The sequence below is a fragment of the Diadema antillarum genome, unplaced genomic scaffold (genome assembly GCF_040938485.1).
Source record: "Diadema antillarum isolate AM-2024a unplaced genomic scaffold, OU_Dant_1.0 seq00001823_RagTag, whole genome shotgun sequence".
Classification (NCBI taxonomy): domain Eukaryota; kingdom Metazoa; phylum Echinodermata; class Echinoidea; order Diadematoida; family Diadematidae; genus Diadema; species Diadema antillarum.
Genome location: NW_027272497.1, coordinates 762,697 through 783,748, shown reverse-complemented (window position 1 = coordinate 783,748; position 21,052 = coordinate 762,697). Strand labels below are relative to the sequence as shown.

Below are 21,052 nucleotides of genomic sequence, written 5' to 3'. Positions count from 1 at the left end.
TTGTTTCCCGTTACAATGGAAATTTAGGGTAGATTTCTGCTACAATTTCAGCAAAGAAATTAGAGGTGTGACATGTTACAACATAAAAGTACTCTAACATGGAAAAGATTTCCATAATTTATCATGTACTTTATGTGCCCTTTAACAGCTAGTCAATGGAAATTATTATACAGTATGTTGTAAGATACAGTTTTCTGATTACTGTTATTAAAATGGGCTGTAGGGCCTACAACCTGTACATTGTAGCTATTTTTAATGTAGTCGTCCAAATCATATTTCCTACTAGATGTTTTTCTTTTCTCAAAGCCACTGTATCGACAAGCATCTGCATCTTCTGTAGGATGATAATGTTTCATATGGACATCATTACAGTGGTATGATATAATGAATTTCCTGTTGTAGTTATATATCAATTCATGCGTAAAAAAAGTGAAAGATTTCGATCACAACTTGTTCAAATCTCTGTTTGGTTATTAGCAATGCAGTTAATGTGTAATACAACCCTTTTCCAGTTCTTGAATGTGCATAATGTGACAATAACTTGCTTCTTTTTACGAGCCATTTCATTCTGATTTAATGCTCAAGTGAGTATCTGTAATTTTAAGTGCTCCAAACAGTTTGATGGACCTTTTAATGTTCATACATTAACTTGAAAACTGAAGCCCATAAATTATCAGGGAGTATTACTTGTAATTGTGCTACTGAGGATTGCATTATGCGTTTCAAGGGACTCTAATTTTTGCATTTTTAGTGATGGAATATGCCGCTGATATGGTCTCATACATTGTATGATCTATTTTCATAAAGAAAAGGATAGATTGGCACAAAAGTGCTAGATATAAGCCTTCTTCCAACTATTCATATGTACACAGATATACAATTAATTTGTTGTTATTGGTTTTTAAATTCCATTTGGAATGAAATCTTGCATTTGTGTAACGTCATCCTCAGACTATTGCAGAATGATTTAAAAGTTTTATGGCCAAATACTCCCACAATTATATGTGCTGCACACAATCTGAGAATTTACATTCAAAGCTAAAAGTATGATGATGTTGCCCACAAACAGTATTTTTATGCCTCCGCAACGAAGTGGCCGGAGGCATTATGTTTTCGGGTCGTCCGTCCGTCCGTCCGTCCGTCCGTCCGTCCGTCCGTCCGTACGTCCGTACGTCCGTCCGTCCCGTTTTGTTTTTGTCGATATCTCAAGAACCGTGTGGTGGTTTTACATCAAACTTGGTATGAGGGTATATCCTTGGGGGATGATACTTTGTGTGGTTTTTAGGGTCACAGGGTCAAAGGTCAAAGGTCACAGGTTTATTTTGTGAAATTTTTTTTTTGAAATTTCATGTTTTTCTCCATATCTCGCAAATGGTTCGAGGTATCTTCATGGAACTTAGTATATATGCTTGTACCGATGGGCAGTGATTATCTAGGGAAGTTGGGGGTCATGGGTCAAAGGTCAGGGGGTCAAAGGTCAAGGTCAACTCCTCAAAATATCACTACTTTCCTTAAAATGCAGTATGCCTGAAGGTTTTTTTTTTAAACTTGATGTATGGCATGTATTACCCAATATATATTTTTGGGGAAGTTTCTTGCCAAAAGGTCAAAGGTCAAAAGGTAAAAGATCAAGTGAAAGTGCTAAAACTTTTTCCTCCATATCTCGAAAGTAACTCAAGGTATCATCATGAAACTTACATATTTATGCATGTTCAACCTAACAGTGATTCTCTTTGGAACTGTGAGGTCAAAGGTCAAAGGCCAGGTTTAGATAATGCTATTTTCCCATTTGATACTGAAATTATACTTTATCTCAATACCTTGAAAATTACTCAATGCATAAACTTATAAAAGGGTCAAAAGTCAAGTAAAAATCATCAGTTCCCCAAATACCTGCACTCTGACATTTTAATCATTCATCCAATTGAACCTAGTTCTAGGAAAGTGAACATTCAGCACATTTGTGTCAAACCTGTCATTTTAATATTTTGCCAATTGTGTGAAACTGTCATCACACTTTGTCAAGACATTGTACTATAGACCTATTAGGAGAACCATGCATTATGGCGGAGGCATATCAGTAGCCGTAGCGATATATCTAGTTCTTATCATAAAATGCATTTTATTTCACTTGATGACCAATTTATGGCACAGTCCAAAGAGGAGACACATTGATGTCTCCTCAAATTTGTGTGTATTTACTTCAACTGTATTTGATATTCAATATCCGTATCATGCTCCAGACAGTGGGAGTCTCCAGTTTATAAGTTGGGACTTTTCTTGATGTAGTTTTTCCTTTTTTGTTTTGTTCTTGTCTGTTGTTATAAGCAGATTTTATGATATAATTATGTCTTTCTAACCGACAGGACTCCGGTGTTGGCAAGTCCAGTATAGTCCAGAGATTTGTCAGCGATACCTACTATGAATCTATTCCGCCAACAATTGGGTAAGTGCCAACAACTTGAAGTCAGCACAGAGATATCCAACCTTCAGTGTCTTTGTGGTTGAAAGATGGAGATTGATCGATGCCTAAACTTAGAGGAAGAACTTGGTGCATTGTGCCAACTATTTTCCCTATGCAGCACTCAGAGTGCAAAGTTCTTCGTCATTTTCAAGATGACTTTGATAGAGAGAGTAAATGCAGATATGAACAGTATGGAAGAGATTTCCTTTAAAATGGGACCTGCAGTAGGGAAAGTCATGGAATTTTCTCCTGTTTCATCTGTTTCTTGCAAAATGGTGATATCAGTCACAACTACTGTACCTACTATGCAAATTGGCAACCATGATGATGTTATCACCTCACAAGTCACCCATATTGGCCTGTTAAAATAAAGCTCCATTTAATTTCCTTTGTTGATATGAAATCAATAAGAATGGTTCATCCCTTGTATCAAATTATTTTAAAGTCTTCCAGGATAACCTCACTATAATGACCAATACGAGAACAAGTCATAGTTGTAAAATTCTTCACCATAAACATGATGATTAAACTTTTGCGTAGAAAACCAGCGGGAGAGCTGGTACAATAGATTGTGATGTCACCTCCTCTAAAGTTTTCCTATACCTGCGACCAATCCCAGTGCTTCGTAAAATCATAATGTTACTCTAACACCCCATAACTAAGCTTCTTTTTTTTTTTATGACACCGTTAATATGGTGGCTGTCTAATTTCATTCTGTTCATAAAAGCCGACTTGAGCACAGTACCAAATGTAATAGTCTGTAAAGTTGCACTTCATGACACAGAATGTAAAGTTAGCTTTTTGAATTTTATGGCTCTTTACTTGTCTCATGTGTATGCCATGTATAAGATACACACACACACACATACACACACTTATTTCTTGAAGTGATTTTACTGAATTACACTCAGATAGTAAAATTAGCTCAGTGGCATTAATGGTCCCGACATTATTTACAGGAATTCTCGCAGGAACCGCATGCCAATAAACTCTCCTCTTTTATTGCCATGCTACTTTGACATGTGAAACAGCTTTGCCGATCCAACGACTTCCGCTGTGAGCAGCATGCAGCATCTGACATAATCTAACATTTAATTCATCCATTTGAGGTTTGCTGATATTGAGCTTCCCTCTGAAGCAAGTTTAGATAAATTCATTGCTCTTTCAAAAGAGCAAGAATTTGATAAATAAGCAATGTGTGTATTACAAGAATGTATGCTGTTGATGTTCACCTTAAGACCTGATGCATGGTAAAAAGATGATTGGACTTAAACGCCATTTTGCAAACTTTGTCAAATAATGGGCATACTTTGTAATTTTAATTCATTGAAAGGACATTCATTGTTTGAAGAAGATTTTTGAGCATGAAATAGAACAAGAGTTGTCACAGAAAAAGAGACCCCGTTTACAGTGCGAGGCTCGGCCGCGGCTCGGCCGCGGCCGTGCCCAGCCCCGCTTCAGTGTAAACGCGCAAAAGGCCAAATGCGAGGCCAAAATTGGCCTCGCATTTGGCCTCGCTCTGGAGGTGGTCTCGGCCGCGGCCGAGCCGCGGCCGAGCCCGGCCTTTTCTTGGTGTAAACGCAAACTGGGCCAAATGCGCGGCCAATTGCGCGGCCAATTTTAGTCTGGCTTCCAAACCCTCTGCCTGTATCTTTCGCTATTCAGGATATTAACCCCCTCAACGTCGAAAACTAGTATTGTTTAAGGTGGTTTTGTCCTGCAAAGGATTCTTTCCTTCGGCAAAGGCCTTTGCCCGAACGGCGACTTCGTCGCCACGGAATTCATTTGGCAAAGGGTCTGAAAACCAGACAATACCAAATTGCATTTGTTTACAAGCAGAGCGCCACTACGACAAAATATTGAAAGGTTTCAATCAAAAGCGCGGCCGAGCCCGGCAGTGTAAACGGACAAAATTGCGGGGCCCGGCCTTGCAATTGAGGCTGGGCTCGGCCGCGGCTCGGCCCAGCCCCGCACTGTAAACGGGGTCAGAGAGTGGTAAGGGTAGGATTGAGTTGGGGTGGGGGAACAAGCTTTAAATTTCAATAATGTATATTGTCAGCTTTAATGCTAGAACTTGTTAACAAGTGTCTCCCCACACTTGTAGTACATCTGACTTAGACTCATTACGATGAATGTCCAATGTCCGTCCGGGAGTTGACCCGTGCCTGTTTATTGGCAGCGTTTCCAGGGAGTAATGGCTAACACTTAATCATCAGTGGTGTGGGTGCCATTTGCATTTTACAGTTTGATATGTCAGCCTCTAGACTTGAAGTGATTAGTAATACCATGGACCCTACCAGAAGGGTCCATAGTATTAGTAATACAAAGTACACTGTACATGACCCACAGATCACCCATTCCATGCTTATGTGTCAGTCGTGCGAAGTGTTGATGAAGCTGCAAACTGTACATTCTTGACATGAAACTGGTCATAACCTATTAAGAACTGGAATGTTATAATACATGTATTTATCTTTACAGCTATATGAGTTCACCTTCATTAGATATGCATTGTATTTGATAACAATAGAATGTATCATCCTTTGTGAGATATTTCATGGATGACTGAATTTTAAATGACAATATTTACCAAGTGGCAATATCAGCAGTTCCTGTCGGTGGCTCTTAGATGTTCATTCAATAGGTTAGATCATCTTCCAGTCATTGTGTGATAAAAGTATATCTCAATACACTCTTTGTGTTAGAAGTCTGTATGGCATTATTGAAACCAAATCATTCGAGGTGTAAAATTAATGATAATGCATTTTGTTTAAAAAGAGAAAACTTTCAAAAGGTGAAACTTGTCAACCATTAATTTCCTTTATATTTAGTTGTTCTTGCTTATACTAAACAGAGTTGTGAAAATGTGTTGAATTTATAAATGAAAAATATGATTGTTTTCAGTGGAAAACTGTATCCATAAGTCATGGTAGCTTTTGAATATTTCTTTTCACTGTCATTTTTTCTAATGTCCCCACTGCTGTCTTAATGCTGCTCCATTTCACTGTACATGTCACTGAGGCAGACTGATCCAGGTCTATATCATTCTCTTTAACATGCATTTGTACAAATGCATGTTTTTCTGATATTTGTATGTCTCTTCGTCATTAAAGTGAGAAATTATATTTCTTTTTGTGCAAAGTATGATTTTCTCTGAAAGTTAAAGGGAAGATAAACCCCAAGAGAAATGTGGATTGAGTGAAAGCAGCAACATTAGTAGAACACATCAGTGAAAGTTTGAAGAAAATCGGACAATCGATGCAAAAGTTATGAATTTTTAAAGTTTTGATGTTGGAACCGCTGGGTGAGGAGACTACTAGAGGTTATGACGTATGAGTGGACAACAATACCAAGAAAATATAAAGAAAATTCTGCAAAAATCCATTTTTCATGAAAATTACAAATTCCATCAACTTGATATCGACATATGTTAAGGGTAGCAATTATTCCCCCTGCTTTCTGAAAGCGGTTGGTCCATTGCTCTTTCATGATTCTAGAAAAGTGAATTTTTGTTGAATTTCCTTTATATTTTCTTTGTATTGTTGTCCACTCATACGTCATATCCTCTAGTAGTCTCCTCACCCAGTGGTTCCAACACCAAAACTTTAAAAATTCATAACTTTTGCATCGATTGTCCGATTTTCCTCAAACTTTCGCTGATGTGTTCTACTAATGTTGCTGCTTTCACTCAATCCACATTGTTCTTTGGGTTTACCTTCCCTTTAATACTCATTTTCCCCCATTTTGTAGTAGAGGTGATTAACGGTATTGCATTCAAAATGCATACTATGCATCAGTACAGTTTGTTTGTAAACTTATAATCCATTCCGTGTGGGAACCTGGTGGCCTGTGTATTGAGTCTTTGGGCATTTCAGAATTCAGCATGGTACAAGTTAATGCACAGAGGTTGGCTGCCCTGTATATTTATAACCAGGGCTTGAATTGCTGGCAAAACCATGTCAGTTTGTCTGTTTACAATATACAGTGTATTCTTGTTATTTGTTATTTTTGCTTCACAGTGCTTCTTTTATGTCCAAGACGTTAGCTGTTGATGAGAAGATGTACAAATTTCAAATATGGGACACAGCCGGCCAGGAAAAGGTAAGGCCAAATAGGGTCTAGGGCAATTACCCCTGGGGCAATAACCCGGACCCTTCCCCTGGCCCTTATCCTAATCCTAGTCCTGAACCTAATCCTAATCCTGAACCTAACCCTAATCCTAACCCAAACTCCTAACCCTAAATCTAACCCTTATCTTTACTCTAACCTTACCACTAACCAGTATTTAGCCAAGGGGGGGATTGCCCTCTGGGGGGAATTGCCTGGATATGGGCCAAATCCAATGAATACTACACAAAGCTGTCCACTAGAATTTTAACTACTACTTAATCTACTTGTACGTGTCATTCAACAGTGCGTGAAACAGTAACTGAAACTTGAGTCATGTTACAAGTGTAATTGGAAAGTTCCAAATGTTTATGTTTAAATCCAAGTGTATCACCATTGCATCAAAATACAGCATGGACATCCTCTTGAAACTGTACCACTTTAATACATTCGTAGAATCTTACATCTTGATAGATAGGGCATTATATCATGTTATTTTTTCATTCCTGTTAATCACAGCTATTTGAGCATCTCGACACTAATGAATGGAAATGACAAGCAAAATCTAATTATCTTCTCTGGAAAAACCCTTTGCAAGTGTGTATACTGAGAAAAGAGACTGTGAAGTACATGTATAGAGTCTATTCAGGCGCTTAATCTCACCAAGCAATGCACTGTCCAATGAATGGGACAAAACACAGGATGTACATTACTCCGTAGCAACAACAGTGAAGAGATTATCAGATTAAGCTGAAATTGAGCATGCTCTGTTTAACACATTCTATCCATGACTAATACCAATTTGCAAAGCAGTAGCATCATTTTTTCAAAAGTGATTAGAGTTGAAAGTGAAGAGTGTGTATTAAAAAAAGGTTTTTAGCAAATGCAACGGGAACTCTAAGACATACCTAATCTCAGTATTCTTTAAGAAATGTGTTCTAAAAAACTGCTTAAACCACAATTTCCTATTAGGTTTATGATCCCAAACTTTAGTAGAAGAAGAATTGCTCTCTTAGAAAAAAATGAAAATCTCACCATTGACCAGGTTGACCCATTTCATGTGTTTTGAGTCCTAATGTAAAATCAGGGCATTAGACTTTTTGTTTGTTTAGTGATGCACAGTCAAAAGTGATCCTGGAAATCAAAACTTCAAATTCATTGCCTTTAAAATTGTGATGAAAACTTGGGTTTCCCACAGTGCTTTCTTTTTGACAAAATATTGATGTTTACATTTAAGGCATTAGTGCTTACTTTTAATATGGTACAAAATCCTGCATAAATTATTAGTTAGATTTTCACATACTGTCTACATTGTATTTAGCAGAGGCAGGAAATCATGTGCTGGTCTCATTATACCCCCGCCAAACGAAGTTTGAAGGGGGTATATAGGAATCAGCGGACGGTCGGTCGGGCGGTCGGTCGGGCGGTCGGGCGGTCGGGCGGTCGGTCGGGCGGTCGGTCGGGCGGTCGGTCCGTTGCAAATCTTGCGTCGCGAACTACTTCCTCAGTTTTCAACCGATTCCCATAAAACTTGGCACAGATGTGTGCCTTGGGTTGTAGATGTGCAAGACGTATTTTTTGACAGTACCCAAAAGTACGTTGCCATGGTAACGGCATATTATGGGCAAAAATGGGTACAAATCTTGCGTCGCGAACTCCTCCCACAGTTTTTGATCAATTTTTATGAAATTAGGTACAGATGTTCATCTGAATATGTTAATGTGCAAGACACATATTTCCGCAGTGGCAAAAAGTGCGTTGCCATGGTAACGGCATGTTATTGGTAAAATAGAGGGCAAAATGCTTCATGGCAAAACTGCTTCATCAGTGTTCTTCCAATTCTCGTGGAATTCATATTGAATGTTTGTCTTAGGATATAGGTCAGCATGACACATTTCTTGACAGTGACAAAAAGTATGTTGCCATGGTAACAGCTCACATATTATGAGCCAAAATGATGGAAAATTTTGTGTTGCAAACTACTTCCTCAGTTTTTGCCCAATTTCCATGAAACTTGGTACAGACGTGTGCCTTTGGTTGTAGATGTGCAAGACGCATTTCTCGACAGTACCCGAAAGTACGTTGCCATGGTAACGGCATATTAATGGCAGAAGATCAAGGAAAGATCTTGCGGATTTAACTACTTCCTCAGTTTTTTGACCAAAGCTTATCAAATGTTGTTTTGACCAATGCTTATGAAATGTTGTTTGACGGGGGTATAACCAGTCGCTGTAGCGACATTTCTAGTTTAAACTGGTGACATTTTGTTTCTCATTTTTCATCTTGTTTTATGTTTATTTTTGATTTCCGTCAATTCTTGTGAACTTCAACTGACCTTCACTGGATAGTACCGAGGACTGGCGCCAATGTATTACAGAGGGGCTGCTGCTGCCATTGTTGTCTATGACATCACAAGTCAGGTGAGACAAATCAAAAGACTTAAAGGACAAGTTCACCTTCATAAACATAAGGATTGAGAGAATGCAGCAATATTAGTATTACACATCAGTGAAAGTTTGAGGAAAATTGGACAATCGATGCAAAAGTTATGAATTTTTAAAATTTTTGTGTTGGAACCGCTGGATGAGGAGACTGCTACAGCTTGTGAGTCATATGCGTACAACAATATAAAGAAAATGTAAAGAAAATTCAACATATTTTCTTTTTTTTCGCACAATAAAAGAGCACTTGACTTGCCTCTTCCTAAAGGCAGGGGGAATAATATTACCCATAACATTTGTCGGTAACGAGTCGGGGGAATGTGTACTTTTTTCAAAACATGACATTTTGTGAAATTCTCTTTATATTTTCCTTATATTGTTGTACGCATGTGACATCTAAGTTATTCACAGACTGCAGTAGTCTTCTAATCCAGCGGTTACTGCACAAAAACTTCAAAAATTCATAATTTTTGAACGGATTGTCCGATTTCCCTCAAACTTTCAATGATGTGGTCTACTGATATTGCTACATTCTCTCAATCCTTATGTTTATGAAGGTGAACTTGTCCTTTAACCCTAAAAAGGCTGGGGGGGGGGATTTGAATCAACCCCCCCCCCCCCCACTTTTCGCAGCTATCCCTTGAGTTCTGGAATTGCTACCCAAGTGCTTGAAAAATTAACCGAGGAAGGTCACTGAAACTGAATGTAATGCATGCCATATTGTTAGCCTCGTTCAAGCATCCAGTTATAATTTTTCAGAGCCTCCCTTGCAAGTAGAACCTGTAAACTACGAAGCAACTTCAACCGTGTTTTAAAGCACTTCCCCAAGAAGTCTACAGTGTAGTTCCATGGGAAAGAACTTGCTGAGACAGTGGATCAAGACATCCTTTTGGGTGTCATATTCCTTTCATAACAGCATTTTTTTCAGCTATGAAGGTACAACGGCGCAAATGTTCATGCATAAACCCATTGCGTAGTGTACTACAATTTAAGATTACATCAGCCCCAAATAAATCATGATCTCAGGAAAACAATTGTCAATGAAAAGAAAGTGATTAGTGGGCACTAAAATAGCAGGTATTACACGTGTACATGCTGATGTCTACCTTTATTAAGAGCTTGTTAGGTATGGTGCTAGTCCTATCATATGTGCAAAGTAAATATTACAGAAATGAAAAAATAAATCTTTTAAAATAAGAGCAAGTTTTAATTTCTTCATTGAGGCATTGCAACCTGAGAATCGTAGTGCACTGGGGCCTCTTTCATATAATGGGATGCAGAGAGTTTAAAGCCATAGGAGAAATGAATTTAGTGCTTTTTTTCCAAAGTTGAATGTGTGCAGGTTTGTTAAGAGAAGCCCCAAGTGTACGTTGAACACAATCCAGACATGTGCATCCTATAACACATACTTACTGCTGCATGATTCAACGTTACTATTTATAATCAACCGTGACCAAATTATCACATGATAGCCAAGGGGGCTGCAGTCTGCACCAGCCAAAAGGTGATCGTCAGTCAAGATAACTCCTCCTCTTTCATGAGTAGTGATTTACAAACACAGCTCCCTGTCTGAACTCTTTCTCTATGTTCTTGAGTCTATTCACAAGTGTATGTCTGTTGGTCTGTTTGTTACTATATTCCTGTCATTTACAATTCGTGTTCAGTTCTTTATATAGTTTTCTTTCTGTTTGAATATATCTTAAAGCCTTAAGTACCAATATTGAGTTACAAGTTGTATTGTATCTCAAACAGCCAGTGTACGCTTTCAAGGTTTTGATATGTTTATACAGTAATTGAGTGTGTGGTGATAATGTTGTATTGTTCTATTATACCTGCGTGCAATTCTGTACATTGTCAAAATCACTCTACATAGTAAATCTTTCCGGTGGCAGTGAGACAGGGCTAGAGTAGGTCCATGTCATTGTTTGATACACTGAGTCACCCAAGGTCTGTCAAATTTTGAAAGTGTGTTGAACAGAGAGGAAGTGCTCGGAAAGTTAGAACTTATACTTACCCCCCCCCCCCCCCCCCCAAAAAAAAAAAAAAAAAAAAAAAAATGTTAAAAGCCTCTGAAATTCAATCCCCAAACTGATTGAATGCCTGTCTTATCTGTTTTTAGATTACATAGAACATTAATACATTGTCTTCACAGCTTTCAAATTAAAAGAGTTTTCTACAGGAAGCCCCTCAAAATTATGAAGAAAAGAAAGCAAAACACTTGGTGCTTTTGATTCACATTGAATGAGAGATTTCAGTGAGACGTTCTGCTGAATATACAAGTTCTGCACACATATCATACAATAGATGCATTGTTTGTTGTACAACAAATGATATGCATGGCTTCCTCTTACAGAAAGGATATTTCCACAGCTATTCATGAAAAATCAATAGTGATGAAGACTAATTCCCAGAATATTTTTTTTTCTTTCTTCATTAATAGTGGATCATTGGGGCAAAATTTGTTGTGAGTTTTGACAAAATAGCCACATTCACTTGGACAGAATTAGTGGGATACTATCGCGATCCAAATATCAAGATTTTTTTTCAGAAGTTCACAGCGACAGAGAAATATCCCGCTAATTGGCTCAGTGCGCTTTGCTGTGTGCACTTCTCTTCGCCCTTTGTCTTTGCATGTCACAGTCGTGTGGTGTGCACACTGTTGTGATGTGTGCTTTGAATGATGGGATATAAAATCTGGAGATTATTTGGTCCAGCGTTCACGCAATCACCACAGGGCAAATTATTGGGATAATTCAGAAATAAGTGCAAGATTTCTTGGGATTTGCATCGTGATAATTGGTGGGATTTTTGTGTCCACGCGGGCAAAAATCTTGAGATTTCTATTGCGATGCAAATCTTGAGATTTGTATCCCACTAACTCACGTACTTATGAATCCTGCTATAGTTTCAGCCTCCTTGCAAACAATGCATTTCTTTCTTTCTGTTTTTTTAGATGTAAAAAGATTGACCAGGTACTGTATGTCTGTGCTGAGCGCATACTTTCGGGTTTTGGCCGTTAGCCAAAAAAGTGGACTGCTTCATGACGAGTGGTATCCATCCATAATAATAATGAATAGAGTGGCGGTCAACCAACAACAGACAAACAAACAAGAAAAACCACAAAACCACAAAAACCACAAAAGAGAGAGAACATGTTACGATGTAAAGTAAAACAAAACAATAGATATATAGTGAATTTATAAATGTACTGGAAGCTGCTGATGTAAGTCGGTATTAATCCTTGATGCCACGGTATCAATTAGCCATTATGAATATAGGTGGTAAAGAAACAAATGATCATAAATTGTGCCACCAGATATTACGGAGCTTTTATAGATTTTTTACGATGCTAATGCTCAGAGGAAAACAACAAACGGTCCTGCGCATGCGCAAAATCAATCTTGTGTCGTCTGAGTTTTCACTGCACATTCTGGGTTATTTTTGGCTCCACTCAGTTTACAACGTAGAGAGCTATTTGACGCACTGATCATATGGGGGTGCCATTTTACTCTTGAAAGGTTGTGTCCTCGCATAATCTAAAGCTACTGTAAACGTCAATATTTTCGCGCGATTAATTTTTCGCGCTGAGCGGCTCGAAAACGTATTCGCGGGTTCTTAAATTCGCGCTCCGCAGCAGGTTACTTTACTGTAGTACACATTAACTGCTTTCATCCAAAGCCTCTGCTACATAGCTTGCTACGACAAGCGACGTAGCGAGCGGCTCGACTGCGAGTACAAGCACTCAAATACGTAGTACAGCTGTGACTCTAGTACCGTAGTCACGGGGGACTGTAGCATCGATGCGTGCGGTGCACACATGCATGCTACAGTACACAGCAATCTAGGGTATCGTCTCTTCGCACAGTACTAGTAGCGTAAACATGCCTGTACATTGTGCTACGTAGCAGTATCATCGATGAAGCGCACACAATTCATCCCGTTCAAAATGTGCGTAGAAAATTGTGAAGATATATTCGCGCGTTTTTGAATTCGCGCTAGCCGAGCGTAGCGCGAAATCCGCGAAAATTAATGTACCGCGAAAATTTCCACGTTTACAGTAATTTGCAACACGACGAAGGGAGAGAGGAGAACACCAATACAATCGTCGTCTTAAGCGTCCGTGTCATAAATCTAAAGCTCCGTATTTAATAAATGAAAGCGAAGTGTTTAAACAGCAATATGCAATTACAATAATGAAAATTTAGTATTTAAAAAGCAAGAAACCCTGACCTACTGCAGATTGAGTAATATCAGCTTACACGCATAGAAGCTAGGAAATCACCCATACGGAGGCATGGCTTTATAGACTGACAGGCATGTAATGAAGGGCTGAGCGTGTAACACTCGCCCGGAAGGAAGTATCAAATTGCGCTCGATAGTTTTGGCAGTAATTTGGTTTTTGTGTGCTTGGTCTGTGGTGATTCGCCCGTGCCAGCTTTCCTTCCCCTGCCAGCGAAAACATACGAGTTGAAAAAGATTGTGTCTTCATGCACAACTTGTCACTCAAGACAGACGGCACAAGTACAAGTGCGACGAAGGAAAGGGTGTCGCAATCACAGTTTGCCGCTGGAATCTAGTCAGAGAAGTGTGTCATGGTGATGAAGCACAGTGGAAGGATGTCTTGTTTTGTAAAATGAAAGTCATCTGTTGTTTAAATAAGGAAGACATTGGAGTTTGTCAGCTCAAAGTGTGATTGTTTTTCATGTTTTTATTTATTTTTTATGTTTGGGCCGGTGAATTGATGCTTCCCTTTATATTTATTATATTTCTCATAGTGAGATGAAGTTGGTAGCGGATCATTGTTCTGGTGAAGTGTGTTGTGCGTTAGAATATTTTTGATCTCTAGAAGAGTTTAATGGTGCCATTATCAAGAAATTAAAATGTAACAGATCATTAATGCATGATTAACGAGTAAATGAATTATGAAACAGAAATTATGTCTACAGGAGGAATAAAACAAAAAGAATTATACACAAATTTGGTAGATTCCAAACTAATGCATAGATTTTAGACTCAGCTTTATCCCTGTATCACTTGAATGTCTACTGGTACTATGTACATCATACTGTGTTTAAAGTAAACTTGCTGTGTCATTTTAATACTCAACGAAATAATTCATTTTTTCTAATCCTTTGAACCCTTTAATAGTTTACTTTGTTCTCTGATTTTATACATGTACATTGGTGTAGTCATCTATTGGTTTAATACCATTATTACAGAGCTTCATATATCTTTGACTGGGGAGCAAATAATCCTCCCATTCTCTGTCAAAAATGCCACAATAGCCTTAACTCGTTGAGGATGAGTCCTGAGTATACTCAGGCAAGTGTCTTAGAGAAATGCGTGTTGTAGCAAAATCAGGCCGTCCTCAATGGGTTAAAGATAATAAAAAGTTTTGGTATCTCAAAAGTTTCCCTGAATTTCCGTGTTTCAGGTTAAAGTACCTTTCATATAACTAACACTGTGAGACTTACTCGCCCCAAAGTGCTCTCATTTCTTAGTAATCATGCAATTAACTGCGATCAGCAGCCCCATACGCATAGCGTAATGGGGCTTCGCATTGTAGCATTCAGGATCATGACAGATTTAGTATCGCGGGTAAATATCAACTTAAGATCCAAAAAATTCTTCAATTTGAAGACTTACCAATTAAGTTGAAGTATTGAAAACAGGCTTCGGGCAACGTTTGGTTCTACCAATAGTCCCCTTTTGTTCGAATTGATGACTGAATGTGACTAGGTCGAGAGGACCTTGGGAGAGCTACATACACTGATTACTATGGCCAGCACATACGCACACATCACATGCGAACAAATTTCAAATCTGTGAACGGATAAGATGTTTGTGTGCGCATGCGCTGGCCGTCAATTCAGTGTAGCTCTCCCAAGGTCCTCTCGACCGAGTCACATTCAGTCATCAATTCGAACAGAAAGGGACTATTGGCAAAACCAAACATTGCCCGAAGCCTGTTTTCAATACTTCAACTTACTGGTAAGTCTTCAAATTGAAGAAATTTGTGGATTTTAAGTTGATATTTACCCGCGATACTAAATCTGTCATGATCCTGTAAGCTACAATGCGAAGCCCCATTTAGCTATGCGTATGGAGCTGCACGCTGCTGGTCGCAGTTATGCAATTATCGACGCAGTACGGCAGCGGCTCTGATACGAAACCATTATTGCATGATTACTAAGACATGAGAGCACTCTGGGGCGAGTAATTCTCACAGTGTTAGTTATATGAAAGGTACTTTAACCTGAAACACAAACTAAGACAAGGAAATTCAGGGAAACTTTTGAGGTACCAAAACTTTATATTATCTTTAACATATCAAAGACTATTGTAAAAGTGGAAATTATCGCTGTGTTGAAATTGTCACGCATTTTGCACAAACAGAAACTAGTGTGAAAATAAGAGCATGCGAATAATTGTGCTTGTCATATGTTTCAGTACGTACTGTCTTGATTCCATGAAATTAAATGCACGTGAAACTCTTCTTCTGCAGCCGAGCGCGAAATATTAGTCACGCGAAAATATCCACTTTTACAGTACTCCAGAGTATACTCGGGCGGGTGTGTCATAGCAAAATCAGCCAGTCCTTGACGTGTTAATATAGGCTGTTACATTGTTTTACTCAGATGATTTCTTCTGCCTTACAGCCAACTTTTCAGGCAATTAATAGAATGCCAATTTGTATATCTTGGCAAACTATGACTGCAGTGCATAGGCATACCAAGGGTGAAGGAGATTATTGTTGGTAGTGGTGTTTTTATGCCTATGCAACGAAGTGTCGCAAGAGTCATTATTTTAGTCACTAGAGTGCTTCCACAGATGCCAATTTGTTGTTTCTCCTTGATACTTCCAGACTTCCTTCAGCAAGGTGCGGGATTGGATCCGTGAACTGCGCCAGCATGGGCCCGAGAATATCGTCGTCTCGATAGCAGGGAACAAGTGCGATCTGGATGACTTGCGGGAGATCCCGACGAGGATAGCCGCAGAGTACGCCGAGGAGGTGGGGGCGGTGTTCACAGAGACCAGCGCCAAGACGGCGGCAAACATCAAGGAGTTATTCATAGAAATCAGTGAGTGTATAGGCCATCTATGCTAGTTCAACTTTTTTGGAATGGTGAGAGTAGGCTACAAGCCCTCATCACAAGAGTAGGATTGCCTCTGGTAAAGTCAGTCTGATTTCATACACAGAATACTTAATGATCTATTCTGATGCATGGCCATTTCCTATCTTCAGAAATGACCATGATGATTATATGGGTAATGATAGTGTTTACAATATTGAAAATATAGCAATAACAATGACAGCAAAATGATAATGATGATAATGAAATAGTAATGATAACTATAATGAATAATAATGATATATCTATAATGGCTGTAATAATTATAAAAGTAAAAGTATAACTGTACATCATTATTATTGATATAGATTGATCAGCTCTAGATCAAACAATGGTGGTGTTGTCTGAAACGATGATTGCCTGTGCCTTTTTGCCCAGTGGCATATGTTTTGTGTCGCATGTGAGCAGCAGAAGGACGCTGATGTGCAGGACTCTTCATTTAGACTTTCTAGATGTCCTTCTGCTCCTCATGCTTTCCCTTCAGGAAGTGAAATGCCTCTTGGTGCTGATAATATTTCTCACATTAATACAGGAAGTAAAGGAGGCCAATGTGAACCCTCTGGCCCCTGAGAAAGAAGGCAATAGAGGAAAAAACAAACAAACAATAAAAACAAACAAAATAAAAAACAGAGAGAAAGATAGAAATACTAGAGAGGGAATAGAACAAAGGTTGTATCCTGTCTATTCCATCCTTTCGATACACTAAAATCAATTTTGCTAGCCCAATATCTTGACAGACTTTGTACCAGACCACAGACAGTTACTGCTGTTATTTCAACTTTTATTTTAGATGAGGAAGTTGTGCAGCAAAAGTTGAGATGGCAGCAGTGATCAAACTTGGGTTTTCAGTGATAGAACTGAATTTGAATAAACTTTAAACATGTACATAATCTCAAAAATTAGGTGAACTACAGCACATAGCCAGTTGAGCTCTTGTCAACCTAGTACCCTGTTTATAGTCCCTTGAAACACAGCACAACCTCTGGAGGTTGTACTGTGTTTACCTCAGACATCTGGGACTCTACATGGACATGTCACAAAGAATGAGTAGTGAGTCTGAGGTAAATGTCCTGCTAGTTGGCCTAGTGCAAGTGTTAGGTAACCCTCTGGAGGTTGTGCCATGTTTGCTGCCGAGAAGGGAGCTCTTAACAATCATGGGGTAAACATGGAATGCACGTGATGATAGGTGTTGTCCATGACAGGAATAATGTGCACACTGAAATTGCCCACCTCTCTCTCTCGAAGAGAAATGCACAACCTTTGGTTACCATAGAAGCGAATGCCAACGTCATGTTAGGCAACCAGGAACTCTGAATGGCATTTCTCTTACCCCCCACTGGGTTACCTCAGTTTTACTGCTCGTACGTCTGGCATGTCCTCCAGAGGTTCCACCAGAGGTTCTCCGGGTACAGGGGACTCTAAACAGAGTATTGATCATGATATATCTCAGGTTCACATTCTATTTCAGCCACTAAAACTCCATCCATTTGCGAGATAACTCTGAACTGTGTCGCTATATTCTTTTCATTATCTCTGTGTGCTTGTTCACCATTCTCCAGGTAAAAAGCTTCCACCAGAGGTTCTTGTACCAAGCTACGGTGACACCATCAACCTTAGAAACCAGAAAGAAAGGAAAAAGAAAGGTCGATGTTGCTGACCCCTGCCAAAGGTCACCAGAGATCGTCCAATCAACTTTTCATTTTTGTTTCTCTCGTAAAGAGAATGCTCTCTTGGTCACCCCTATGCACCAGTGATGGCTTCCAAGTTGTAATGTTGCCTTCATCGCAGCAACTCTGCGTGGCGATTAGCGGAGATCCTCCAAGAACAGCTATGGTGATTCCTTCCCATCGAGACATCAGAGTTCTTGTGGGGGGGATAGAGGCTGCAGTGGTTGTTAGATGAGACAGTGCAGTAGGCGGAGCTCCAAAATAGGTCGAGAGCCAGCAAGATGGCAGCACTGTTGGAGTGGACGCCGAGATATCCTGTGGTCCTCATCATCAAAAGTGAAACAGCAAATTCCTTGGCGATATCTCGCTGATACCTGTGACGTGTTAATTCGTGCATGGATGGATAGAAACGATTGAGGGTACAGAAAGAGAGAGAGACTCATTAATGTGGACACGCCCTGATATGGATGCAAACTGCAGGCTGAAGTAACCACCGGTACTTGGGGATTCAGAGAAGGCTGCATATCTGCCAAACCATCACGCTTATGCTACCACAGTGGAGCGAGACAGCATCAATTATATGGCTCGAACATGTGGTGGTAATACGAAATTTAAATGCCCATCGCAAATGCATGGAGGTTAGCTGTCAATATGAGTCATTCAGCACATGAACAGTATTGACAATGTCAAATCCTAAGTATTTCAGGATTCAGGGATTGAAGGCGATATTCTAAGTATAAATCGCACCACCGTAATCATGTAATCTTCCAAATTGCCAGAAGGGAATCATGATACAATGAACCTAAAAAATCATGACTATGTCATCCAAAGAAAAAAATGAATCTCCTTTCTTTTCTTTAAGTGTGTGCACTAATATAATTGCAGAAAGAAGAAAAAAAAATGTAATGTGGATGACTTTATCCAGTGCATTTGAGGGGAGGGTGTATTTTGTATAAATTCCACAGAAAACAGTTTATTAACCTGTTGAGGACGAGTCCCGAATATACTCAGGCAGGTGTCTATGGGAAATGCGTGTTGTAGGAAAATCAAACCGTCCTCAACGGGTTAAACAAAGACAGACATTTCAACTTAACTGGAAATCTGGTGCATTATGTAGCTTCCCTGCAGATACTTATGGGACCTGACATACATTCTAGTGTTGTTCCAAACTATCGTAGCGCCTTGAAAAAGTGTAATCTTACACAAACAGGAGATGACATGATATTATCATGTGTATGCATAATTTCTGCTCATATATCCAATTTCGGACATGAATCTGCCACTAGGTGCAGCTTACACATAGCGGTGACCAACGGAGTGGAGTGGTGTATAGTAGTCCCTGGTAGATAACGTCTGCAGTGCCATGTACATAGTACCAGATGATCTTTATATCAATTTATCTAACATGTATGTATTTTATCTTGTACATTGCTCTTTAATGATCGTGTGCCTCATAAAAAAAAAAAAGTTTGACAAAACAAGCTATCTTCTTTCGTCATTGTTGTTGTCAGAGCCATTGATTAAAGGGTAGGAGTGGAATATTATGATACATAATTACTATTTTTATTATTATTATTTTTTTTTGTAGTGGAAGGTACAGAAAAGGGGAGGTCTTTTTTTTGGGGGGGGGGGGTGCAGGCAATATAGGAGAAGTAAGATTTTTCCGGTTTAAATTTATTTACCATCACATTTTTATTATGGACTGTTTTCAGGGACAGGAAGGAAAGCAGATTATATGGATGAATGTATATTCAGTTCTTATTGTTAAGATCTTCTTTTTCAGTTTGATACTCAGAGTGGTATTAGTGAAAAGAGTGTTCAGTCCCAGTGGTTGGGTCAATTGAATGAAGAATCAAAATCTTCCACTTAGAATATAAAAAGATGCCATACCTACAACTTAGACTGAATCAGGCTGTTGTAACACTGTTGTTCTTGACCTAGCAGATTGTTATGGTACAATCATGTATTTTATCAAATGTACATACTGTATGCCTCAACCATGAAGTGTCACCAGAGGCATTACCTCTTTTAAATTTTCTCTCTAGATAAATCCAATTCTTGTGACCTTGGCAGTTCCGCTGGTACACGTAAATTATTATCTTTTTTCATCGTTTTTATGAAATTGTGTGGACTTACATGTACTTATTGTTCCTGCTTCACGTTCAGGGACCATTTGTGTGTGTATTCATTTGAGTGCCTGATGCACACCTTGTACAGTGAGACATCACATGCTGTGCCTTGTCATCTGTTTTCACAGAAAGACTGAAGGTAGATAATACCCTTGGAAGATATGTCCAGTCTCCCCTGCCCCCAATGATTTCTTCATTTCTTATCCTCGAGATGTTGACTGGTTGGCATGATCGGACGATTGCCCTGCAGTAATTCACTGCCAGTTTCCTCCCCTTGATTTTAGACTGTGTTCTCGTTCCTTCATTATTTTTTGTTTTCTTCTAAGCTTTTTGTAATCAACACCTTACCTTCAGTGTAGACTTGTACTCAGGTCCACATTGAATTTTGTTTCCTCTAAAGAAATAAAATCTACAATTTCTTTTTCGTTATTGTAAGTCTGTTCTAGAGAGATGCCGTAAGTTTTTGCATTTTTTTTCTATGATGTCTGTTTCTTTTTTGTTGTTTTCGTTGCTTTCTTTCTCATCCCGTCATGTTGCTCTTCATATCTGAAAACTACATGTATTGTGGGTTTGTGGTTATAATTTGCAAAAACAAAAACAAAAACAAAAACTCCCCCCCCCCCAAAAAAAAAAAAAAGAAAAAAAAAGAAAAAAAGAAGGAAGCCCATAGAGACCATCATTCCATGAATAATAGTTTGGGGTAAATACAGTGGATTTTTTTATTATACATGTACACTGTAGCAGTATAATAATCATGACAAACAATGAAATAAAAAGAATAACCAATTGACATTCAGAAATATGAAACAGAGGGTTTGTCTAGCCTTTTTCTTATTTTTCATACAGTTATACTTTGCTGCAATTCAAGTGGGAAACAATACAGTTTTCTTTCCTCAAATTTAATGGAAGTGTATTTAATGAGGTGTGCGACAGTGCTCTGCTGGTCACTGCATACTGCCACTGTTACGCTGTGAGATGGTCCGGTCCCCATTTTATAAAAAGTTGATAATTTTATTATGATAGCAACTCTTGCTGGAATGGCAATTGTCATGGTAATGACAAGAATCCAGCTACCTGACTGGCTGTTACTACAATGTGTATGGGGAGTTGC

General features: G+C 38.9%; 1 protein-coding gene across 1 annotated transcript in view; it reads left to right on the top strand.

Moving 5' to 3' along the window:
- The window catches only part of LOC139712589 (ras-related protein Rab-22A-like), a 43,848-nt gene extending 25,445 nt beyond the window's left edge, over nt 1-18,403 (top strand). Inside the window, exons 2-6 of the mRNA XM_071624398.1 lie at nt 2,367-2,446; nt 6,484-6,565; nt 8,920-8,991; nt 15,878-16,094; nt 17,705-18,403. Coding sequence (XP_071480499.1) covers nt 2,367-2,446; nt 6,484-6,565; nt 8,920-8,991; nt 15,878-16,094; nt 17,705-17,802 — 549 coding nt within the window. The 3' untranslated portion in view covers nt 17,803-18,403. The remainder of the gene's footprint in view (nt 1-2,366; nt 2,447-6,483; nt 6,566-8,919; nt 8,992-15,877; nt 16,095-17,704) is intronic.
- Nucleotides 18,404-21,052: the final 2,649 nt, after the last annotated feature.